Source organism: Corvus cornix, chromosome 3 (assembly GCF_000738735.6).
Source record: "Corvus cornix cornix isolate S_Up_H32 chromosome 3, ASM73873v5, whole genome shotgun sequence".
Classification (NCBI taxonomy): Eukaryota; Metazoa; Chordata; class Aves; order Passeriformes; family Corvidae; genus Corvus; species Corvus cornix.
In genome coordinates, this window is record NC_047056.1 from 45,501,564 (window position 1) to 45,528,416 (window position 26,853).

The following is a 26,853-nucleotide window of genomic DNA, read 5'->3' on the forward strand; positions in this document are numbered from 1 at the left end:
GTGGGGCCAGGATTTAGAATGTGAAGATCCTTGTGGGTCTCTTCCAACTCAGGATAGTCTATGATTCCATGAACCCTGAAAATATATATCTAGAGGCTGAAGCTAAAACAGGATTCCTAAAAGTGGTTTTTATTTAATTGGCATACCTAAATCCATCATTTTCAACAGTAAATCATTAGCATGTGTTGAGTTTCAGAATGGTCTCAGAGGACTCTTTCTCATCATTCTGAAGAAGTGAAGACATTACATGCAAAATTGAGAACATATTCTAGTTACAAACAGCAGTGTTTGTGCATGTAAAACATTTCAGAAGTCCCCAACCAGTTTCAGCATAAAATGAAATTAAAAAGTTCCCACCTGATTTCTTGAACTGAAAACCACACAATTTACTTAAGCCATAAGTTAAATATAAGAGGTTGAGGGAAATCTATCTGCTGTGTGGAAAAAAGTCTGGGAAAGCTTTTTCTTTGAAATAATTTTTTTCTGTTTGTCTCTGGGGAAACATTGCACAATTTTCACTCTACTTTTGACTTTGAATGAATTTGGCTTTCCACCCTTGGTGTTGTCAGTTCACTGTTAATTTCTTTCTTCTGTTTGACAGTAAGTTCTACTACTCCCTTACTGTGATTGTCTGGATACATTTAGTTCATTCTTACATACTTAATAGAGCTACCAAAGCACATTTTCTTCCCTTATCTTCAGAATTTTTTACAGTGCATTTTTATGTTTAAATCCTACAGTGACCTAACCTTTTAACATGTTTTTATCTTAAACACAAGGTAAAAAAGCTTGACTGTATAATCCCTATTGCATTTGAGGGATCATAATTCATACCAGCAACACTGCATATCTCATTGTCTGTTGTGCCTGTAGGTCTTTTATGCGGCCTATTTCTTTAATATTCAACTGCTTAAATAATAATTTTTCATTTACTATTACATTTATTTGAATGACTTCAAGGCCAGTCAAAAATTCTGCTTCTCCAAAAGTGCTTCCACAGTTTAAATTATAGATTAAATATTTCTAGACTTATATGAGTAAACCAAAAATTAAACCCATGTGGATAAAATTTGGTTACAAGATTGTAAATTGAGCACTGCTGCAGCTATCTGGCATGTAAATTTTGGCCATTACTCTCATGTTTTACTGAAGATTATTCCGCACTTTGTTTTGGTTTTTGGGACAACATTTCTGCTATTACATAACTAAACTTAGGCAAAATGTTGAATTTTGAAATAGACTCTCAAGATATTGGCTCGTTATTCTTTTGACCTCTGCCTCTGTTTCTAGAAATGATTGATTTTGCATGCAAATATAAACAAATCTTTAAATGCTGCATAATTGACTCTACTGATGTTGAGTATTTTTGTGCTTCCTCATTTGAGGGATTTTTTTTTTCATTTTCAGTTTATTTGATGTTTCTCTTTCAGTACAGAACTAATTTTGGCAAAATCAATACTAACTATATTTTGTATTTGCTAAAACAAATTCTCACTTTTTTTTCTTTTTTTCCTGTTTCTTTTTCTTTGAACTAATTGTCCTGTCCTCCCTTCCTCAGTCATCACCCATGAGCGTGGTAATTATTAAAAACAACTGCCTATTCCTTATTTTCCCTGCTCTTAGCTTTGTGTCAGCACTGTACAGCTCCTGAATATTGCTAGATTATTTTTCCTGTAAGACTGCTAAACTAGTGTGATTTTTCTGCTATTATTAAAGTTTTCATTCTAAAATTCTTGGTTTACATATCAAATCTCCCCAGTTTGGTCTGCCTCTATTTCTCAGGATTTGCTCAGTGACTGACACAGTAGATGTAAGAGCAACAAGCTTTTTTATACTTTTCTTTCCTGTTTTTTTAATTTGTTTTCTCTTTAGTGAGCCCAGCATTTGTGATGGATGAATGTTAAAAGGAAAAACAATAATATATACATACACAAAGCCTTGTGCTTTAGTCCTCCTGTAGCCTTTTTGTTGTGTATTGAATGTGGCTTTATTGCTGCATTGATTTGTGCAAGCACAGGAAATCAGTGGTGGATCCAGTGAGGATTTGAGGGTGGTTGGTAAGGAGAGGACTTGCCACTGGCTAGGTTTATCTAATGCCGTCAGGAGTTGATACAAGAAAGAGGTGGTGCATTGCTAATTTAGAGGGATCAATACTGTGGTACAGGTGACTCTTCCTTATTCTGAAAGCTGCTTGATGTGTTATGGTTGTTACACCTCAAAGGTTCCTTACTTCGAGTAAAGGAAGGGCTTTGTAGGAGCAGTTGCCATTAGATGTTCATGTCACCATGTGAAAAGAGAATTCAAAATACAAAATGTGTATACCAGTCAGCAGAAACAATGAACTCAAACACAGCAGATGTCTTTTCATTAGCCAAATGTTGGGGAGGAGGATGATCTACTGTTTTATTTGTTTTCTCAGTGGAAATTTTCTATTCGGCAGCTTACCAGAATTCTGCACAGTGATTAGGATGGGGTTTTTTTGTTTGTTTTCTTTGTTACTGAGCAGTAGCAGTGTCAAGATACAGTAATCACTGTGTCAAAGATTTCTTGGCACAAAGGGATAATATTTGCTAACACCATCTTTTCTTACTTATTAATATCCAGCTACTGAAAATTCCAGGCAATAGAAAAAGCAAATCCAACCAGAAAAGACTGTAATTTTCCTTTTCAAAGTTGCATTATTGTTGATAATATACTACCTTCAAGTAATATTTTTTTTTGTATCATGAAGCACACCTTTTTCAATTATTTGAAAAGTAGTTTAAGTAAGAGCTGTACAAGTACTTGTATTAATACCTGATAGCATTATGAAAGCCAAGCCAGTGTGTCTGTGGGGAAACTCCTATAGTGAACAGTTTCCAAGTATCATAGATTTTATAGGATATTTGAGCTTTTATGTCCGCAATTCTGTGAATAACCATCTGTAAATACTACAAAGCAAGTACCAAAGATGAGAAAGATTTTCTCCCAGGTTGTTTTTGGTTTTGGTTTTTTTTTTTGAAAAAGATGCTTAGTCTATGAGTAATTAATTACTCCTCAATTAAAGATAATTTTATTGATTCCCAGGGAAATGATGGGATGTAAAATGTGCATTTTAGCCTGTTTCTCATATCATCTGAATCGGCCGCAGAAGCACATTCATGACTAATTGTCATTGAGTTTGCAACCTATAAGCCTGAAACTATTATTCCCGAAGTCAAAGAAAAACTGTTGAAACTTACGGGAATAAAGTCAACTTTTCCTCATGTGCAGTGCTTGTTTCTGGTCCCATGTCAACCTTAGCAATAGATAGAAAGCCCTGTATTGAGTCAACATGGATGTGAAATTTATTGCTCTATTCCAATTGTTTCTTTGTGCTGTCCACATCGTAAGTGCCTTGTCCTGATATTCCTCTGACTGGTACTACCTTCCCTTTCCAAACCCTGGAACCCCCACTGGTAACAACATTGATGGTTCTTTAGCAAATGTGTTTCTTACTTGTTTTTGTGGCGTACTCAATGTTGTTTCTTCTGTATGTATTTTGTTTTGATTGTTCTGTTTCCTTTTCCAAAAAGGGGGGTTCAAAATCAAAGACATGTAGAAATATTTACTATTTTTCAATGGTTTTTCATTTAACACTCATACTCCTTTCCATTTCACTGTGAGTCACAAAAATCTTGAAAGTGCAATATTTTTCTCCTTTGGAGAGACTTGTCTTACTTATACGAAGTACGAAATTTAAGATGTTAAGTTTACACTTAGATTATTTTACCCTTCTCCCTTTTTCAGGAAAGCTCTATTTTAATGTTCAATCTTTTAATATTGTATCATGGCTTTCTTTCATTTCTCTGTAAGTTCACAGCAGGCTTATTTTAATAAAATACAATTTTAGAATGAGACAGTAGCTCTTAAAGGACTTTTACTAATCTGAGTGAGAGTGGTACCCATGTGATATAATAACCAGCTGTACTGTGGGTTCATGTCAGGGCTATTTTCAGCCATTAATAATGTGGAATTAATAAATATGCTTTTGGCATTCACCAACCTAGTCACACTTAAAGTGGATGCTTAAATTCTGTGTGATCAGCTGTAGCCTGCATTGGAGAGGTGTTTTCCACCTTCATAAAACTGTATTTGAATCAGTGTTTGCATTTAAAAGGGAACTTGAATAACTTCAGAGAATTTCACTCAGTGAGGAAACAAGTGCATTTCTTACTTGAATTAGATTGTTGAGAAGTCGAAAGGCATGCAGCACTTGTAATCCAACCCAATACTGTATGGATCTTGCGATAAGAATAAATTCACTTGCTTTATCATGGGACAGATTTGCTCTTGCTTAACAGCCGTCATAAAGGAGCCCTGTTCCCTTATGAAAGCTGAAAGTATTTTAATATTTCTATAATATGTGCTATCAAACCTGTGTTTCTGAGTAGCAATAGAAGTCAGATCTTTTCCACTGAGGATTTAAAAACTAAAATCAAAAAAGAGGGAGAGAATTATTGAAATTTGACACATGCACTTTCAGTGAAAAAAAGGCCATGTATTTAATTTTTCATTGAATTTTATTTTCGTTTCCTACACATGATACCTCTATTCCTGTATATCACAAACACAAACTGTCCATTTTGCAAAAGCTACAGGCTTAAAGCCTTTGTGTGTATAGCCATACCATTTACATACAGCATGAGCAATGGCAGCATTTTAACATCTAAGCAAATATTTGCCAGAATATATCTCATATCAACAGAAATTAAAGAATGTTTTTTCATAACAGCCTAAATCATACTATATGTAGTGTGTATGTTTGTAAGTACATTCCTCGCAAATCTTTGTGTGAACTGGCATGAATTTATGTGCACAGCAGCAAAGGTTGCTCTCCTGGATTTTATAGAAAGCAATGGATCTCTATTTCTGTTCTGTTGTTGCCAGTGAGGCACCACTTCCAGTCAGTAAGTACAATCTGAAAATTAAAATTCCTGTCAATACCAACATTGGTTCTAGTCTGCTTTTGATCAGGTGTAAAAATTGAAAACTAGGATATTGTAAATCTTAGCGTGGCCAGATGATTTAAGATGGGTTTTTTTCTTCATTTTAAAATGTAAAAATATTTCTAAGAGGAACAGACCTTTCAGCTTTTGTGCACTGATTTTGTGATTCTGATTTTGAAGAATTTTGAAATAACTTCCGTTCCTGTTGTGATTTATTTACAGTGGAACTTATTAAAAGACCCTTCCAAGCCCTTCCAATAATAAAAATGTAATTTATTTAATAAAAATTCCTGAAGTCCAGTAAGTGTACTAAAAGCCAGGATCTGTATATTTTAACTTGAGACGGGTTTGCCTTCTTGTTCTGGAATATCTTATTTCCTAAGAGAGCAAGACAAATAGAGGTCAAAACTATTAAACTGTAACTTATTCTGTAGTCTTATTCATACAAATGGCTTTGATTCAGTGGTGCCTTAATATGTAAGAAATAGATGGTTGGGCCTTTCATGGGCTTGATTTTTCCAAGAAAGTTTCCTGGTGATTTATTTTCTAAAATCACTGCCATCTCAGCAGTCAAGCTACATGCATTACATGTGTAATACAGGCTTCACCAAGTATTTGGCTTTCTGTAATGCTCATTTTTGCGCCTCGTTCAACAAAGCATGTGAACCCACATGTAACTTTAGGCATGATAGGAGTTCAGTTAAATTGAAAAGAAGAAAGTAACTAATCCTGAGAAATCTTCTATACTATAGCATTTGGTCAGCAGCATATGAAACTCTCTCGCAGGGGTGAGCCTGCATGTAATTTTGAACAATATACTTTTAAGAGCCCAGCCATCTCCTGTTTTTGCTTTCTTGGGCATATACTGCATGTATACATTCATCAGCACTGACAGAAACAGTCATTTATATTTCACTGTTTAATTAGCTGAAAGGGTTTTCAGTCTTCTGTGACTGAAAATCTATGTGCCTCGTAGTTATATTTGCAGTGGAGAAAAATGTCATGGAATGTCACTTACAGTATTTGACTCATTCTTGGAGAAACAATTGGGTATTGCTTGTCACTGCCCTAAGTCCACGTCTAGAGTTAGGAGGAAAAGCATCTTATCTTTTCCTGTGTTACAAGAAATTGAGTTGGCATATACCTTAGTGATACATGCCCTTAATACCAAACATTGTCTTGAGGGCAACAGAAAAGTGTGAAGTTTTGTACTTTAAAATATTCATATTAGTTTTCAAAATGCTTTGATTCCTGTTCCTAGTGTACTGAAGTTTTTAACTTTAAAATTCACGTTCTGTGGACTGATAAATCCATTAGCTTGAAATTATAATTGCTCATGACTTTATGTAAAGTTAAATTTCTGATCATGTTTATTTTTATTCCAAATTATGCTAAATACCGTTTATAATTCAGCTAGCTGGTATGAAGAAAATTAACTTGATCATAGCCAATCCAGCTCAAACAGTAATAATATAATCATAGTAATATATTAATCTGTAACTTTGGATATTATAATTAGAATTATACCAATAGAACAGCATGGAAGTAATTGTTAATTTAATTAATGTATCTACAAATTGGTGTTTTTTTAAATTTTAATGTCTTTACTCACTTTTCTGGTCTCCTGTTCATACTCTAAAGATACTGTCTTTGTAGAGCCTAAGTTATATCCCCTCAAAGAAAAATTATTCCAAACTCTCTTGCAGTTTGCTTACATTTTTATATCCCTCCTTTTCTTGTCTAGAAATAGCACTCAGTATATATTCAAATTATGTATATTCTTAAAACGTAGAAGTTTTTGTGACTTCCACCTTTGCATACATAGTCAAAATACTTTCCCAAGGTTCTATATGGGGATTTTCTTACTTTTGATAAGTGGCCTTTATTGTTTTAACACCTACAATGTTGTCCTCGTGTCATTTCATAAGCTGTTCTCCTTTTTTCTGTAGAAAACTGTTTCTCCACACAACTGTTTTCTCCAGTTGTGATTGTTTTCCTGGGTGAATGGTTATTTCTCCTCTTCTCGTGTACCTGTACAAAGTTAACTAAATGTATTGATGTACTGGAAATAATTATGTGTTAATTGAGGGCTTTTTAGTATATTGTTTCCTGTGGGGAAAAAAATAGTTTGAAGCTTTATTCATTTGGATATTAGTTGCTTACCAAAACATGAACTGAAGGGCCTAATTCAGTAAAGCATTTTGGCATTTGGTCTTAATTAATTATAAATATATTGCTTTATTTTGTCAAAGGAGACACGTCCACTTTGTGTCAGCAGCAGTCAGGTACTAAATCTTCAAATATTTCAGTCTAAATGGTTCTTGAGAGTGCACATAGCTGTAAATTTCATGGGTTGTTTTAGAATATTTTAGAATCTAATAGTTTATTTGAGGAGTGATTTTCATATTCGTTTGATTAAATCTCATTCTGTATTTTAAGTACCTTCTTCTGTGATGAATGGAAACCAAATTGATCCAACCCTAACCTTTGTATGTGACACAGCCTCCATGCCCAGTGAAGTCAAACAAGACCATAAAGCAGGGATTATTTGTAAAATGTTGCCAAGCTCATGCTGCCATATTTATAAATCAAAAGTTAAGTTTTGTAATTTAATTTTTTTTTTTTTATAACCAAATAACTATCTGCCAAGCACAAGTCATAGGTGCTTCAGATAGATTGGTGGTTATAAATATTTGCTCCCCTTCTCTCTTTCTTTATATTATTATGGAGACTTTCTTCTGGGGCTGTGGGGTGTTACTGGGCAGACTGTGATAACCTGCTTCCATCTGGCCTTTCTACAGGAGAAAAGGTGATGCAGGATGATGAGTTCACCTGTGACCTCTTCCGCTTCCTTCAGTTGCTTTGTGAAGGACACAATTCAGGTTTGTGGGCATATTGCCAGTCAGCGAAGTCAAGGTGATGGTAACTGACGATAAAAGCCCCTAATTGGTGAAGGTTTGGCAGCCTTCATGAAATATTATGAAAGGTGGAGTAGCTGCTAGACCGTACATGAAAGGAAAGTCTTCAAGTGGAATTAAGTTGCTAATTTTTTTAACAGCCCTAACTTTGTAGATAAGACAATGGTTTCCAAAACGATGAGTTTTGGATCTCGACCTACTAGCAAAGTTAAATTTACATAGGAAAATGTACATGGTTTATAACTTCTAGACATGAAAGATTCAGAGGAAGATGTAAGAGGAAATTATATTAATCGTCCTTTGGCATGTTTGTGCTTTCTGGTGCACACTGTTTCCCACTAATGTCAGTTAGAATTGTATGTGAATTTACAATGTACACAATACCTTTCTTGAAGAAATAATGTATCTTTTTAAATATAAAAAACCACATTGAAATCCATAATTTAAGTGTATTTTTATCATTAAGTATATTTCCCTGTGTTCTCGCTGTCATTCTTGTGACTAAAAACCAAAAAAAAAGGATAGTTTTCCTTTTTAGGCATTAGACATATTTTTGACTAAATTATCAGGATCTGTATAATTTTGTGATGTAATTTAGCTTAACAAAATTTATTCTAAGTATAATTACATTGATGTGGATGTAATTTTAGTCATTAATAGATTAAAATAACACCAAGTTAAGTTTTACAGGGGAAATATACAAACAAGGTTCTGGCTTCAGAAGTTCACTGGTATGTGATCTCTGCAATAAGATGCTAAAACTGCTGCAGTGGTTTATTGCCAAAAAAAAAAAAAACAAACCAAAAAGGAAGAGAAGAAAACCCAATCCATGCCTCTAACCTAAACTTTTATAGATCATCTTAAATCAGAATTAATTTTCAGAAATAATTTTAACACTTAAATTATTTTAAATTAAGCTTTTGTTTGAATTTTTAGATTTTCAGAATTACCTGAGAACTCAAACTGGTAACAACACAACTGTTAATATTATCATTTCTACTGTGGATTACTTATTGAGAGTTCAGGTAAGTAACTTATATACTAAGTAAGTACATGACAATAATGACTTATTTCTATACAAGTTTTATTAGAGGAGCACATTTATTTGTCACCATATTTATTCTGGTCCCTGTAGCCCAAGCTAAAGAGAAAGGCTGAAATTCACTAGTGGTTGCAGTTCTTTAAGAACTGTTACTTTGTACTGGGAGAGTCAAAGGTGACATAAATGTGAAGGACTGGTTTCAGCCTTTATACTCAGGAGTGTGGTGGAGGCTGTTAACCACGGAGAGCAGCAGGAGCCGGTGCATGCTCAGGGTGTCCATGAGTACAGGTAGCCAGGTGTGGACTGAAACTACCCTGTGAGTGAGAAGAGTTTTGTATTGCCCAAGTTCAGTTTCAGCCAGCTGCTTTTTCATCCATATTCTGATTTAGGCTGAACACTGGCTGCTCTGTGCATGAATGCTCATGGGCTGGCATGGAGTGAAGCATAAGAACAGTGCATTTTCTAAGGAAGGAAGAAAAAGGCAAAAGGAAAAAAAAACCCACAGAAGGCTAGATTAAAAACCTTTTCACTCATGTATTTTGAATTATCTGCCAAATCCTTTTAATATGAAAACATTTCATTGTCACAACCCAATAGAAAGTAATGAAAAAAATCTACTTTGTTTCCAGACTGAAGCATGTGAATGGTATGAAAACAATATTTTGTGATAAATGTTCATAATTTTTACCTATAATTCTCTTCTTTCTGAAAATCACTGCATGTGATAATATATTTTGTTGAGTTTTTAAAAAAATATTTATCTAGTTAAGTTCCCTTTAGCCATTCATTTATTTGCTCTGAGAATTCCAGACTTTGAAAATTCTTTTTCTTTTTTTGTTTACACTGCTGCTGCTATCAACATTGTTTTCTATCTTTACGCATTCTGTAGAGGTTGTAGAGACAATACAATGATTTTCATTCCATTGCTTACTTGGTTGAAACTTTAAGCCTTTGGGGAAGATGGAGAGAGGAATCATGCGCACAAAGCAACATTTTCTCCCACTATTGACTAGGTGTCAAGAACGCAGTATAAAGAGACATTGTTTAATGAAAAGCGTGCAGCATGGCAGTACTACTGAGCACTCCATTTCAGAATGCAGGCAGTTGTATTTCTAAGAGCAGATACCAACTCATCTAATTTTTAATTTATTTTATTTTGAGGTTTGCTGTGGGGTTTTTAAGTTATTTCTTTCCTTGTATTTGTTTTCTTACTGATTCTCTTCAGATGAAACTGCAATTCTTGAAGTAGTACTTGAGAATCACTGGGTGATTCATTTAAAGTCTTTATAAACTAAATAATTTTCAGAACTAGAACTGTCTAATACTGTTTTTCTTATACTGGTGAATTTCCTGTTAGAGCCAGTTTGGCCACACAATCTCTTTGTGCTTCTCACAACTGTTTTTTCTTTAGGAATCCATTAGTGATTTCTATTGGTATTATTCTGGGAAGGATGTTATTGATGAACAAGGACAACGAAATTTTTCCAAAGCCATCCAGGTTGCAAAACAAGTTTTCAATACTCTCACGGAGTATATCCAGGTAAATTAATTTCATTAGAATGTTATGAACTTGAAATAAAATTCATCACACATTTGGCATGAAGATATAAAGTACCTAGATATAAAATAGAAATATAATATAGATACATTTATTCTTCAGCATTATTTTAATGAATTTGCTTATGTAGAAAGCAAAATATTCAAATATATATATATAACTGTCACTACTCTTTACAATCTTATAAATATATTAAAATTTAAAATTATTAAATTAATAATCATCTATGTAAGATAGTAGAGTTTTGTTCTAAATTTTTATTAGACTGCAGCAGTGTTACCCACTTTAAAGCCTTTACCTTTAATCCACTGAGAAAACTAATTTCAGCGCAGATCATAGTTGCTGCTTAATCAATATAACATTAGATAGTATTTTGTGTCAGGAATAAGGTTAAGGCATCAATGCTATGTTCGAAATAGTGAATTCACACTTTGAGAACGGTAGAGAAGCACTTGAGGTGGACTCAGCAGTAAATGAGATTGGGATCAATTCTGTCAAAATAAAAATATAGCAGTTCTTCCAGGATATCTAAAGAATTTAGTGTCATTTAGTTCTGCATTAATTGCTTGTGTAAATCCGCTGACAATATTAGAATTTGATTCTACGTATAATAAGCAAATTAGAGAGGACCTCATTACACTGTTAGGTGTCTAGTATATTGTTTTCATTCAGATGAAAATAATTATTATGAAAATAGTATGTTATAGTTCATGAGGATGAAATGTGGTAGAATAGGACTGAATAAAAATGAGAAGAGGCAGCTTGTATGCATGTGTGTAAATATATCTAATGTATACATATTTCTCAAATTGCAAGTAGTGTTTTTACCTGGTAGAGATTTTATTTATTACCCTTTGAGGCTTTAAAAGCCCTTGTGTTCCCGTTTTCCAGAAGTTAGGATTTTCTTTAAGTATTTTTTAGCACTGTGTTCTACAATATACTGGGGAAAAAAAATCAGGAGACTGATTCTCTAATCCCTTATGTGAATTTTGCTTTAACCTTCTATAAGGTTATTCCTACTTTACAGAACTACATAGCAAAGAAACAGCTTGAAGATTTGTACCCCTTTAGTATTTATTGTTTAAAGTTACAAGGAGATACACACTTTGAGGTTCTTAATTAGTATATTGAGATTTGGCTAAAACAGACAGAATGGTTATTAAAAGTAAGCATTGTTTACAGTCAGTGGTGTTATTAAATACATAATTCTAGATAGATTTAATTTTTCTAAAATTAAAGCAACTTCTAAAGGACAGCCCCAAGTTATGCACTTACGCATCTTTCTTCTTGTTTTTGTTTAATTTCTTGCAAACAAACTTTGGTTTTCTTTTTTTCCTTTTTTTTTTTTTTGTTGTTGTTGTTGCCTAAACAATAGGGTCCGTGTACTGGGAATCAGCAAAGTCTGGCACACAGCAGATTGTGGGATGCTGTAGTTGGTTTCCTTCATGTGTTTGCCCACATGCAGATGAAGCTGTCTCAGGTATATTTTTGTTTTACTTTTTCCTTTATAAGTCACTAGCATTTTTGTAAAAGAGAAAAAAATTTATTAATATGTTTGAGTCATTAATAGCAACAGTTCGAAAAATAAAAGGCAGAAGTGATAGACTACATTAAAATTGAGGGAGTAAACTACAAAACTGTAGTGGGTGTGAATAGCACGCCTGTAATTGGATTACTGGCCACAGGCACAAAGCAGGGTAGATGAAACTGCAAAGCGTATCACTGATATTCAGAAAGAACTCTCGGTTCCGATCTTTTGTACCAAAATTCTCTCACAGTGTTTTCTGCAGTTTCCTTCTATGCGGGACTCATCGTGTTCATTGATGGCTCCTGCACTGAGCCCTAGTTCATCATTATTGAACCCTAGTTCAACACCTGTCTGCATCTAAGCTTTTCTCACTCTTAGGAGAGAGTAGTCAGACCTTATAATGGGTGAATTTCTTTTAGATGTGAGTATTCATTTCATAAGCCGTAGAAATAGTGGAGTGGACTGGCACAGACAGTTCTTCAGGGTGTGAAAACTTTTCATTTTCAGTGCATTTTTCACCTTCTTAACTTTTTAGAAGAATCACACATCCTAATTGAATGCAGTGATTCTAATTTTTTTATGTGATTTGACATTTTCAGAGAAAAATGTAATATGCTTGTAAAAGTGTTAGCTACTGTTAAGAAATACAGCTCTGAAGGCTCTGAGGTCTTAGATTTCATTATTTAGCTCCGAAGGTGTCCATGTAAGTATCATTTGCATAAATTAAAGTAGTCTTGCCCAGATTGTTATTCTCCCTGCCCTTGGAACTTTATGGATGAAAGTAGGCTGCTTGCTTACACTTGTGGACTTTGGGCTACAGGTACGTGTCTCATTCTTTATGGCTAAATAGAAGACTTCTTCCCACAAATGGCATATTTTGACAAACAGTCAAACCTGTTTTTCAAGAGAAATGCACTGAATTTCTACTAAAGTGCATTTAAAGGTGCCTGTAGATACTGTTCTGGTTTTGAAACATCTTTGTTATTTTAAGAATTTTTAAATAGTCAATATTTGGGTAGGCCATGGTGAAGGCTATTGTGCTTTCTTCCTGTTCCACTAAAGCAAACTTGAAAGAGGTATTTAAGCAGTTACTTACAGTGAGTCAAACACATGGTAGCTATGTGTGGATTATGAAATACGATGTGGCTATTGGCAATATTTGCTTTTACAGTAATGACAAGTTTATAGTCTCAGCTGTGCCCAGAGTGGCTTCACAGCATCTTTCAATTAGTGAATCTAGAAAATAATGATACTCATCCTTCCTCTTCAAAGATAGCCCAGCTGCTTTGCACAACAAGATCCACCAAAATGTGTGGAGTTACTTGTGGTGTTCTGTGGGATGACAGAAACACAGTCTACTCCAAGTGTACCACTCCAAATGCATCACTGTAAATAGTGATGCTGTCTTCCTCTTGCTTGCAGATCAAGCTTTTGGCTTTTGGAAACTCCTTATGAGGGCCAGCAGGAAATACCAGAATAGACAGCGGCTCTTTTGCTTGTTTATATTGATTACAAGAATATATTAATAAGTATTAAAAAATGCCCTAGGGTATATTACCATGTCCCGCAGCCATAGGGAGAAGGAAAGATCCAGCAGGCAGGAATTGTGCAGCAAGATTGATTTATTTAATTATTTTACAAACTCTTTTATAGATTTTTTTATTCATAGTCTAATTGGACAAAGGATCAGCCACTCCTTGGGATGATTGGCTAAAATCCTAAAATATCCATTGTCAAAATATTTTTCTACTGTACCATAAACAAGACTTTTCAAGGTTGCAGGTGTTTGGTTGTTTACATAACTCTGCTACCTCTTCTGTGAGCGCGAAAAGTCTCTCACGGACTTAGAAAATAGCAAGAAAATCCTTGCTAGCAGCATTTTTGTATCCACAAGTAAGCTTTTCATATTCTGTTGAAATACCAGTTTTCAGAAGTGTTGAGTGTGGCCAAGTGGAGTTACAAGGAGTTGCCCTATGGCTTTTGTCTGTAAGAAGGGCCTGCCTAGGCTAAATAATTGGGTTTTGTTCTCAATCATGAGTTTCCAGAGCACTTTTGGAGAACATTTGAAGCAAGACTTTAATAGGAGCAAAACAAAATCACTGTTTTGTTTGGACTTTGGGGTATTTTTTTTGCATTTTAATTCTCTATCTTGTACCAGGAAGCAATAATATGATAATGGTAATACTTCTTAAAAAACATCCCTAAGGCAGAAAAAGAAAGCACAATTTTCAATCTAAATGAACAAAGATATCTGGGTTGCAAACAACTTTTTTAGTTAAAATTTTTGTAATGAAAACTTACAGGGCAAATCAATTAAAAATCTTAATATTTCCAAATTATGTGGTTTTCAGTCCAAGATCCAAACTGTCATTGTTGAAGGTGGAGTGGGTGCTTTAGACAAAGTTTATTATAAAAACATTTTCTTTGAGTCTGAAGAACAGAAAGAATTCCTTTTTGTATTTAAACTCCTTCACAGAAAGGGGTTTAAATGAAGATAAATCCTTCTTTAGCTTCAGATTTTGTAAACAGTTTAAATTTAAGGAATTACAGAGGTGTGATTAAATCACTGTTCTGTAACTTTTAATGGTGGCAGATCAGATAAATTTATAAAAGATGAGTTACTTATTACAACAAATGAACAGACAGATCTTAACCAGAATTACTTACTACACAGTATAAAAGCTAAGAACACTTGTCAATTATAAAATCAAAGTGCACTATGTGGAAGCAGTATATGCAAGCTAGCAAAAGAAACATTACGTAGAGATTGATGAATCTCACTCCTTTTTGTGGAGTACTTCTTCCTCTTTCCCTCAATCCCTGGGAAGTAACTGTGGAGAGGTGTCCCAGATCCACGGGAGAAACTCCATATACTTCAAGTTTGTGGAAGAATCTAACTGTATGAAAGTGGCCTGGATTTTAATAGCATAAAGAAGTTGGCTGGCAGTCATATGCCTCTAGGTCAGTTTAGCAGCTTATCAGTCAAGTCTGGCTTCAAAGGGACAGATGTGTGTTTGAAGATGGTAAGCCAGGCTGGCCTTTTAGCATATTCAACACTGAAAAATACCGCTATGGTGCCACCAGTAGCTCACCAGAGATGACTTGCATTGCTTTGTCTCCTGACTGGGTTCCAGGCCAAGCAGATAAGCTTTATCAAAATTCTTTTAAGGCAAAGCATCCTGCCAAGCCATAAAGTACCTTGAGTTTGTTGTGCCACTTACTGAAATCCAGCAGTGCTCAAGTATTTGTTATCAATGGCATGATGTAACAGTGTATCACTGAGGAAGAAATTAATAAATCTATCCAGATAGACTCCAGGAAAGTGGCATAGTAAACTTGATAAACCCAGTGAGATAAGAGATGGCTAAGAAATCAATTTAATGTACGTCTAAGGATTTACTAATGGAACTTTATTAAAAAATATTTTAAAATTTTATTTCAACTTTTCTTTCTCCCTCCAAAAATTCAGTAGCCTATAATGAAATGACTCGTTTTGAATCATGTTATAGTTTGAGCTCTATGTGCTACTGTTTTTACAATTTCCTATAGCTGTTTACACCAAAACTTGTTTACACCAAAAGCAACAATATTTTAGCTGACATGAAACATCACAGAAGCATAATCTGTGAGCTTGACATACCCTGTTATTGCTTTAAATCTTCTATCATGTTCAGTTTTGTCTTTATTAAATTACTCTTTCTAAATAGGTGATTGTGTATGAAGTTAAGCAATTAAATATATTTTCACTGTACTATAATTTTTGACACTTCTAGCTTCTTAATTTCTAAGGCTTTTTACAAGGTGAAATATGCATGCACATAAATAAATGGTAAAGAAATCAATATATCATTTATATACTGTGTTTTTTATTTAGGATTCCAGCCAAATTGAACTACTGAAGGAATTAATGGACCTTCAGAAAGATATGGTTGTCATGCTGCTGTCTATGCTGGAAGGTAGTAAAAATTCGAAATCTCTTTCACAGTTGTTCTAGCAAAGGTTTTACCTTTGTGATTTTCTTATTTTGAGAAAGAATGCTGTATTTTTCTTTGTGTTTTTAACTTTCATGTCTCAGTTGTGACAAGATCTTTTAGGTCTGAAAGTGAATGGGAGATTTAGGTAGTGTAGTTGACATAGGTTATATTAATTCTGAGTGCCAGAACTTTATAAAATCCAGGGCTAGCAGAAGTTTTACTTTTTTCCCATGAACTTGACTTATCTTTTGAGTTTAGATGAAAAGGTTTTTTACTACTTAAGTTGAAATCCTGAGTTCTAGGGACAAAACAATTTATCAGTCATTTTATTAACACCCTTAATATATTGCATTGATTTTAGTAGTGATCTTATCCATAAAGAACAGGCTTGATTCTGCTACTGGCTGTGTTCAAGGTCCTGAAATTATGATTCCCCAGAGAATGCAGTCATTGCCAAGAAATACTCTTACTACTGCTTTAGCTACTTTACGGGTTTGTATTAGTGCTTCTAGTGCTAGACCAACTAGACATACACACAGATGATCCAAAGATCTTTTCTTCCTTTTGGCTTCTTACATGTATCCTACCACATTCTTGTGTGAGAACTTGGAGGGCAGAAAATGCAGCACAGATTGCAGTGTAGCATGCACTGCCACTGCTACTGCTTTGCTCATAGGAGGTTACTGAGAAGCAAAGTAAATTCTTAGTACTGTAGACTGTGCTCCGTGAGGAACCTACCGAGCTTCTCATCTGGCTGATGTGACACTAGTTCTGTCTGTGTTGCTCTATAGTGAAATTTATAATATGCTGCCCCACTTTTGGTACTGTATTAAGTGTATGATCTCTCTCTACAGGCCTTGTTAATCCTTCCTGTAATGGCAAATACTCAGTCACATGTTTTTTCCAAGTTATAGGGCAGACTTAGTAGTAGAAGATTCCAGATTTCAGAGCTAGCTTTCTCATGCGAGTGTGTTATCCAATAGTTTATCATTCTTACTCTTTGATTATTTCACTAATCATTATAATACACTTTTCTTTGCCAAAACATTTGCTGACAAAATTATCTCTAATATCATGTCATCACCTCTAGGTAATGTTGTGAATGGAACTATTGGAAAGCAGATGGTTGATATGCTTGTGGAATCGTCGAACAATGTGGAGATGATTCTGAAGTTTTTTGATATGTTCTTAAAATTGAAAGATTTGACTTCCTCTGATGCATTCAAAGAATATGATCCTGATGGTAAAGGGATAATTTCGAAGAGGGATTTTCACAGGGCAATGGAAAGCCATAAGCACTACACTCAGTCGGAAACTGAGTTTCTGCTGTCATGTGCTGAAACAGATGAGAATGAGACTTTGGACTATGAGGAGTTTGTGAAACGATTTCATGAGCCTGCAAAAGACATTGGTTTCAATGTCGCTGTTCTCCTGACCAACCTGTCAGAACACATGCCCCATGATACACGCTTGCAAACTTTCCTTGAGCTGTCAGAGAGTGTGCTGAATTACTTTCAGCCTTTCCTTGGACGAATAGAAATCATGGGCAGTGCAAAGCGCATTGAACGAGTTTATTTTGAAATAAGTGAGTCAAGTCGGACTCAGTGGGAAAAACCTCAGGTAAAAGAGTCAAAGAGACAGTTTATATTTGATGTTGTAAATGAAGGTGGGGAGAAAGAAAAGATGGAGCTTTTTGTTAACTTCTGTGAGGATACCATCTTTGAAATGCAACTGGCTGCCCAGATCTCTGAGTCAGATCTGAATGAAAGGTCAGCTAATAAAGAGGAGAATGAGAAAGATAATTCTGATGAAGAAGATCCTAGAATGGGTTTCTTTTCTCTTGTTACCATGAAGTCAGCTTTAGTAGCTCTCAAGTACAATTTAATGACTCTTATGAAAATGCTCAGCATGAAGAGTCTAAAGAAACAAATGAAAAAAGTGAAGAAAATGACCATGAAGGACATGGTCATGGCTTTGTTTTCTTCCTACTGGAGCATTTTGATGGGCTTACTACATTTTGCTTGTAGTGTTGTCCGGGGCTTTTTTCGCATCATATGCAGTTTGCTGCTTGGAGGAAGCCTAGTAGAAGGAGCCAAGAAAATCAAGGTGGCTGAACTGTTGGCTAATATGCCAGATCCCACTCAGGATGAGGTGCGTGGGGAAGAAGAAGAAGGGGAGAGGAAGCCAACAGAAACTGCATTGCCTGCAGAAGACCTGACTGATCTGCAGACTTTAACAGAAGAAAGCGATCTACTCTCAGATATATTTGGTTTGGATTTGAAACGAGAAGGTGGACAGTATAAATTGATCCCTCACAATCCAAATGCTGGTTTGAGTGATTTACTGAGCACTCCCTCCTTAGCCCCAATGCCTGAAGTACAGGAAAAAATCCAGGTAATTGCATCTTTTATTTCTGATATATAGTTCTCTCTTTCATATATTAAGTATAGTCTTGACATAAAACTTGTATCTTTGTTTTTCTGGGTTTTCTGAATTTTTAAGAAACCACGTATAATTACTGGTGTTTACTCTTTCTGATGTCATAAACTTGAATTTCCACAGCCTTCTCTAAGTACATGGTGTTTTGAATTGCTTTTAATTCAGTGTTAAATTGCCTCTATTAATGTAAATTGAATTATCATCTTTTATGAGGTTTTCAGTTGTTTAACAAAAAAAAGAAAGAAACAAACCCTAACAGTCTGCATTCTGGATATTCTTTTAACTAACTCTGTACTGTATAATACTGTTTAGACACAGTTTTAAACCTGATTTTCTGTAGGAGAAGGTGAAAGAAGATGAAAAGGAAGAGAAAGAAGAAACAAAATCAGAACCCGAAAAAGCTGAGTATGTATTACTTTAACCTCTGATCCTACAAAAAAAAGGGTTTGTTTCACTGAAAAAAACACTAGGCTGATTTTTACTTCTTTGCCTTTAATTTTCTGTCCATTCACATTCCAATTAGGTTGGTTTGTTTTTTTTTTTTTTAACAATCTTCATCATCTGTGCACATTTGCAAGGATGCCATGTAATAAGCACCACTCTGATTCTGTGCATGTCCCTCTTCCCAGAAGCGTCCTTTGTAATGTTCATTTAATTTATTTTAGAATGCGCTTGATTGATTAATTTTTTTCTTGGCAAATCTGAAAGCTAGAAGAAAATCTCTTGGAAACTTTGTAAGAGCAGCTGAGTTCCAGAGACCTGCTATCCATCAGCAACCGAATCTGCTTTACCTTCTCCCATTTGCTATGACATGTTTTGAGTTATTTGCATTTTGCAAAACCTTAACATTCCAGTATAATTTTAATGAATTACAGAGTATTCTTGCATCTTTATGAAGAGATTTGATCAATGATCATTTAAACACTTTTAGGACACATAAAAATCCAATGTTAATGCCATTAGCTCAGAATAAAAATAGTGGAAAGAAAAATATAGTGCTTGGTTTTAACCAGTAAAAACTATGGCTCTCCATCTCTGTATTTTATGGTTCCTGATACATGCACATTTTTGTGTACAGTGTCTGTAGCTGATTTATCACTGTCAAAATTCTAAGAGGATGCCTTAGTCTCAGACTCTTATTGCTCTTCTGGGATGACAAACACTTGCCTGTGACAAAAACTCTTCTTCCTAATCAGTGCAGCAAATTTCTAACTTGGCCAGTATAACTTTGTGAGGGAGAGTCTTCCTGACTTTTGAAGGTCACTTCACTGTTGATTGCCCTGCTTGACTGTGTGAGTTGCAGTAATACCTGTATTCTCTGTGAGGAGTGCAGTGCCTGGCACTATTAGCTTCCGTGAAGCTACTCGTAACATGACAAACTTTCAAGTGAAAGTTTATCAAATGTGTCCTAGGAAGAGGAGCAGCTTTGGACATCAGTTATTCTGTTTGTAGATAGGTACTGAGAAATTAATAATGTAGCTTAGAAGTTGCCTCTCACTCTGGTTTGGCTTCAAGTGGACTTCTGTGATCTTTTCATCTCTCATGCTGACAGGTCAAATTAACTTCTGAGATAATTCACAGTTCTTTAGATCATGTGTTTGAAGAAGGCAGCCCACGAACTCTAACTTGCTCTAATGAGACAGCATGGTGATACCCACACACCACATGCTGACAAATTCTTACTTCATCCCCTCCTGGAGTGGGTACTTATGAGTTCATGAGATGGGCAGAAATGCAGAAATTAAAACTTGAGGTTTGACTTGTAAGTGCAAGAAGAAAGAAAGTTTTCTGCAACCTTTGTGGGAACTAGATTGTTTAAGTGCAAGAGATTGGAGGGGAGCACTTAGACATATAGGCACTGATGCAGACATAGAGCTGTCAGCTTACAGACATTTTATCACTGCAAGAATTAGCTGCACTGCTATGTAGAAGACCCTTGCTAATAAGGTTGGCAGATTCTTGATTACCTGCTTGCACCAGCTAGCATTCCCACTTCAAGGTGCCAAACCAGTAAGTTTATCTGTAGCCTTAACCAGACTGTCACCCTTGCCAGCACTTTGGACTGAAGACGGATATTTGTCATGTACATGAACTGCATGAGTCATGGCTACTTGAGCCTCATTAACAGATGCAATAGCATCTTTAAATTAATTAATCACGATGTGATTTTAATTTAGCAATTTTATTAATTTGACATATTATTTTTCCTTCCTTTGTATCCTAAGAGGAGAAGATGGAGAAAAAGAAGAGAAAACCAAGGAAGACAAGGGGAAACAGAAATTAAGACAACTGCATACACACAGATATGGAGAACCAGAAGTTCAGGAATCTGTTTTCTGGAAGAATATCATTGCATACCAGCAGAAGCTTCTTGTAAGCTGTTCTCTAGCTTTTGTGTTCAGCTGCTGGCAGAGACATGTACCACCATATTCTAACAATGTAAAGACAAATAGCATCTGCTTCACCACATTTTTCTATCCACCATTGTCCATAAAATTGACATGTAGCAAAGGTTTAATGGGAATGTTAGAGAAAAGAAACACACAAATAACTTAGTATATACCACATAGTAATTCTTAGGAAGACAATTGTCGTCCCAAGCCTAGACTTTCAGAGATGCCTGTGCATCACTGGAAAACATCCATGCATTTTTCTGTGAGTAAAATTCCTGAGTTTTTACAGCAGCTAGTGAGCTAGTAGGGTTTCTCCTTCCCTGAGAGACAACTTCGGGAAATTACGAGCTCACCTATAAAAAGAATCAACTAAGATATGATGCTTAACCTGAAGTGAATAAGAAAAGATGTTACAGATTTATTTTTTTTGTGAAATAGCAAGTTAATATTTGTCAAGTTTTTCAAAACCTGTAGAAAATAAGACTTACTGAAAATGTAAAACTGCATCTGAGAGTCTCTCAGTAAAATATCAGATAATACTTGCTCCAGAACTGCTTAAAATCCATGCTATCATTAGCTAGGAGATTCCATTCATATTCTCTGAGGCTAGGATGAAATGCAAAGCAAAAAGAAATACACTCTAACTATGTATATAGTATATTATTGTGTAGGGATGGCCTACTTCTAACAAGAGTAACATAGCAAAACTACAAAACCACAGTCAAAATCTTTTTAGGAAATTAAGAGTTTAAATCTGGCTTTTGAACTGAGATACATTTTTAGGGTAGTCACATTGCAATCATGTGAATTTTGGTTAATTTTTTTTTAATAGTTTCATTTTATATTTCACTCATAGTCATCTATGATTAGGGCTGAAAAAATGGAAGAATTCCTGTGGGAGACTTAAAGCATTTAAAATGTGTGCTGTAAAGATTTGTGAGTTGTCAGGAAGGAGAAGGGTACATTTCTGCAGTCCTTTTTATAGTGTCATAATGTCAGAAAAGCTTGCATGGTACTCAGGTCACACATGAATTGTTACTGACCTTGTAAAAATGCAGTTGATTTTGGAATAAAAAATATTTTAAATAAACTTATATGCAGAGTTTTTTATTTTTTGGTAAAAGTAGCAACTTGCCATATGTATGAATATTGAGCTGCAGGGAAGATAGAGACTTCTGTATTGTTACTACATTACTCTTACATTGTGATGTCTCTGTGTTGTCTCCAAGTGTATTGAGAGGACAATGAAAACGACATAAGAGGCAATTAGAAATCCTTTATCCTTTATGCATGGAGTGAAAAGAAAGCTCCTTTATCCATTATTGCACGTGTAGAGTAGGATAGAACTTGTACATCACCCAAAATGTTTGTGGGTTTGGATTTTTTTTTCTAATTCTGTGAAAAAGTTCAGAAAAAACCCCCACAAACCCCCCTCTTAGCAGCAATTTACTAATGATGGTTGAATCTTTATTAGGCGAAGTATATTTATGTTCTGTTCTCTTTTCAGAATTATTTTGCACGAAACTTTTACAACATGAGGATGTTGGCATTATTTGTTGCTTTTGCCATCAACTTTATCCTGCTTTTCTATAAGGTAAATTTCTCAAAATACTGCTTTTTAGATTGCACACTGGAAAACATCTGGGTTTTGTAGACAATATGCTATGGTAAAACTGCCTAACCTAACAGATTAAATACCTACTTCATCCTAGCACTTCAGAAATCTAATATGGTGACAGCTGAACATTTGTGTCAAGTAAGAATAGACTTCCAGTACACAAATAGCTATTTACAGAGCATTATGCTGGGACAAAGGCAGCAGGCTGAAAGGCATACCTGTGCCTCATATGCTCCATTTCCCAGTACAGTGAACCAGCCAAGCTGAGCCTTCATAGGTAACTTAAACTAATCCATGTCATTTGAGATGTTTTCTTGTGCCATTATGCTCTCCTGAGAGGGTGTGTACTGCAAGGAGTCACATCATCTTAAGCTGCCTAGAATATCACTGATTTTGTCAAGGCTTTTAGTATCATTAATGCAACTCTAGAGTCTTTGGACTCAAATCAGTTTCTGGCAGAGCCCTGATGATAAAGACTACGTGCAGGTTTGTCAGGGGTTTCTTCTTAGAGGGCTGTGCCCTTTCTTGAATTTGAGGTGATAAAATTCGTCATGGACCAAATTTGGTAACATGGACAGATAGTGAAAAAAAAGAAAAGAAAAATCACACTATCACAGACTGGTGCAACAAGATGAAAAGATTTTGCCAAGATATTATTTGTGGACATTTTTATGTAAAAAAAATTCTTTCTTTACAGTGATATTGTTCTTGGTATCGTTCTTTCCAGCTATACTACTTAGCTTGTAGTATTGTAAAGCTCCTGTCAAAGGAATACAGCTGCAATATTAAGTGTTTTAAACAGGTCTCCACATCTGCTGTGCCAGAAGAAAAGGAACTTCCTGTGGTATCTGATGGTGAAAGTACCAAGTTGAACATTCTGGAAAGCGATGATGAGAGGGTCATTGCAGTGCATTATGTCCTGGAAGAAAGCAGTGGCTACATGGAGCCCACACTGCGGATTTTGGCCATCCTACACACAGTCATCTCATTCTTCTGCATCATAGGCTATTATTGTTTGAAAGTAAGGAAAAAAACTTTTTTTCTAGGTCTAAACTTTTTTATCTGTCAAGTGGTATAAATTAGAACAAAGTCAACCTGCTTAAGCAGGTTGGGGCACCATGTAAAGAAATACTATTTTGTTAGTGTAATGTACCCAGAAAGTGTGTGTTAGGTGATGTGTGTATTCAGGAAGTTGTAGGCCAGAGTCTGATTTGCTGTCAGCCAGACAGTCACGGCAGTAACCTGATTCAGAAGCTGCTTGTGACTGTCGAAGACAAGGTGTGAACGCACATGACCAGAGGGAGGTAGACGACAGTATCTGCATTGCTAGTCTGTCACCTAGGTAATTTGAAAAGAATGCAGCATTTTGGACTACTGCTGCTGCATATTGTGACTACAAAATGCCCGCTTTTCATACAAACACTCTGCTGGTAGTGTTCTGGCAGGAGCCTAAGCATCTTTTAGAAGATCTCTGTTAGGGATGTGAAAACTAAAGATGGCAAAACTTCCATTGACAAAATGTTGGTTGTGGTTTAAAAAAACCAAATGTCATAAATCTCTGGAGCTGGGAGAAGTGTATCTGAGATGTACTTCCCCCATCTTTACACTCTTCCAGGGCAAAAGCTATATGTCAAAGTGCAGGATAGTGTTAAGTTAAATGGACCCTTGCTATGACCCAGCTGCTCATTTGTGCTTTTAATATTTTTATTAAGGTCTTATATGGTCCTTAATATTTTTCTTTTCCTCTTTTAATGGCTAATAATTTGTTCTATGCGAAAGGCACAGTCTGCATTTGTACTTCAAGGAAATTTTCATCATATTATTGCATTTAGTGTTGGTTTTAATCTCTACCTTAAGTATCCCTGCAGGTCAATACATACTGAAACATTTTTTGTTGCACTGGTTGCCATGCAGCACAAAAGCTTACATTTCTGGCTTTTGAGATGTTTTCTTCTCCCACCTCATACGTTTTCGTTTGTTCCTACTATGAATCTTTTTTTTGAACATTTTTTCTCTGACTAGGAGGGAAAAACATTGTTATCAATATTTATTGTAATGAATTGCCTTCTTTCCAATTCTGAAACCAAAATATGGTCCAATGGTGGTTTCAGTCTCTATTTTGGAGATTTTTAAATCCAAAATCTTTGGAACTGCAGGCCCGTGTCTCATAGGTTTGCTTCTGGATATTGCTGAGCATGAAATCCATTACATTTTTCATTATTACTGTTTCAGTATACTCATGTCCACTCAACTACTATCACAGTCAAGGTGGGTGATGCAAGGTGGATGCATTTTGGGGACCTGTGAAATAGTTCCAGGAAAGAGTACAGTTTACTTTTTTTTGGTAAGAGATTTCTTAGGAAAATCCACTCAACTTGAACCACTGTTTACATCTGCCTTCTTGGAATGTACTTTTGAAATCATTCAGCTGATGAAAGAGAATTGTAGGTAAAGCCTGGCTAGGTGTCTCAGCTGCTGACAATTCTTTTTTTATTGCTTACAGTCTTTGCTCTCTGCAGTGAAACACTTTGTTTCTCACTGTGAAACCTCAAAAATTCTGCAACAAATAAAAGGAGCCTCTAACATTTCTGGGTATCAAAATGAAATCCAAAAATGTGGTCCCAAGTTAATATTTTGGAACTAGAATTTCTGTGGATTAAAAAAAATATTTTAGCTCTCTTTCACTTGACTACCTCTAATCTTTTCATAGCACTGAAAAACTGTTTTTATTTGAAGGATCCCTCTTCAGGGGTTTTGGCCATCTTTTTACAACTGTTTGGTACACTGTAGTTGTTAAGACTTTTAATTTTTTAAGTACTATTTTTGCTTTATTCAGTTTTGATTCTTAATTTTTCATAACAACCAGCTTTTCTTAAAGTTTGCAGACATATCAGTGCATTTTAAATAATTCTTGTATTTTTTTTTCAACCACAGGTTCCACTGGTTATTTTTAAGAGAGAAAAGGAAGTGGCAAGGAAGTTGGAATTTGATGGGCTATATATAACTGAGCAGCCATCAGAAGATGATATTAAGGGACAGTGGGATAGACTTGTAATCAACACACAGTGAGTTTTTACTTACTCTGTCTCATTATAGCCTTGCAAGTAATTGTTCTTCTATTTCCACAATTATATACTTATCATCCATCTTGTCTGAAATAAACAATTATTAGGGATATATTTCTAGCAAGGATATACAAAACGTGCGAGGCTAATGTTTACTCTCATTTTTACTGTTACTGTTTGATCTTATACATTCCCAGATTTTTGCCTTAAAATTAATTCTCTTCATAAAAGAAAAAAAATGCAATGAGTTTGTTTTGACAAGCACAGTGATGATGGTTGTGGATTGCTCTCAGTTCAAGAGTGAGCTATGCTTTGCGTCACCTATTTAAAGTTCCATCTCTCTGCCTGGTGGGACTGTGTGTGGGATGGATGTAGCTGCTCTAGAACTCTGTCTGCAGGCATTGGCTCTGCTGTGCTTCTTAAGCCACATTTAAATGGTAGGCTGAACGCCATCTGGCAACTTGCACTCCAGAGGGTTCACCAGTGACTAACTGGTGATAGCCACCACACAGAGACTCATAGAAACAAAATTGGTATATATTTGTCTAAAATTTAATCTTATTTATCTGTGTTTTTCAGGTCTTTTCCAAATAACTACTGGGACAAGTTTGTGAAAAGAAAGGTGAGGCTTATTTTTAAAAAGATAAATGAAGTTAAAATAAAATTTTAATGCATATTTCTTTCCATGTTTGGAGGAATGTGGACCACACTTCTTTGAAATAAAACTTTGATTCAATGTAGATTTCCATATTTACAATATTAAAATACACAGAATTCCTTACCTCATTCTTACAACTACTTTTGAGTGGTTTGGATAGTTTTTTGTTCAAACTTTTTCTACATATAGCTTTTTGTATAAAACAGTAATTCAAATACATTCATGAAATTACATGATAAATTTTGTGTGCGCTTATATGTATAATGCAAACTATGTAAAATGTTTTGTCTGTGTGCATTTATGTATTTGCCTCTATACGCAAAGAATGGTGTCCCTCACTCAATAGAAGGTTAAAAAGTAATTAATAAGAAGACCCCTCCCCCCTTTTTGTTCCTTTTGACCACTTGTCCCTTTTGTCCCTCTCTATTTCCCACAGTTTTTCCTCCCCAAGTCACCTAAATCCATCCCTTTCTCCATCTTTGCTTTCTCCCTGTAACATCCAATTACATCCCATTTATGGGATGCATAGTGCATGCATCCCTTGGCAGTAATCCTCTTAGTCTGACAGGTGATCTGGAAAGTTATTACCAGTTACTCATCTTGATGGGTTTCAGATTTGGACACTGGGTCTGAGGCTCTCCTGGAACTGCCCTGGGAGGGACCAGGCAGAGCATCTATTCACTGTGAATCCAT

General features: G+C 35.3%; 1 protein-coding gene across 16 annotated transcripts in view; it reads left to right on the plus strand.

The window, feature by feature from the left end:
* Positions 1–26,853, plus strand: part of RYR2 (ryanodine receptor 2) — a 394,774-nt gene that overhangs the window by 347,457 nt on the left and 20,464 nt on the right. For 9 of the 16 annotated variants that reach the window (XM_039567939.1, XM_039567943.1, XM_039567944.1 and 6 more), the window contains 13 exons: positions 1,559–1,576; positions 7,769–7,849; positions 8,822–8,910; positions 10,339–10,467; positions 11,861–11,965; positions 15,888–15,969; positions 17,078–18,381; positions 18,767–18,831; positions 20,652–20,799; positions 22,327–22,413; positions 23,240–23,458; positions 25,372–25,502; positions 26,082–26,124. In XM_039567939.1, coding sequence (XP_039423873.1) covers positions 1,559–1,576; positions 7,769–7,849; positions 8,822–8,910; positions 10,339–10,467; positions 11,861–11,965; positions 15,888–15,969; positions 17,078–18,381; positions 18,767–18,831; positions 20,652–20,799; positions 22,327–22,413; positions 23,240–23,458; positions 25,372–25,502; positions 26,082–26,124 — 2,501 coding nt within the window. The remainder of the gene's footprint in view (positions 1–1,558; positions 1,577–7,768; positions 7,850–8,821; positions 8,911–10,338; positions 10,468–11,860; positions 11,966–15,887; positions 15,970–17,077; positions 18,382–18,766; positions 18,832–20,651; positions 20,800–22,326; positions 22,414–23,239; positions 23,459–25,371; positions 25,503–26,081; positions 26,125–26,853) is intronic. The other 7 variants (XM_039567942.1, XM_039567946.1, XM_039567951.1 and 4 more) reach the window with 1 other exon arrangement.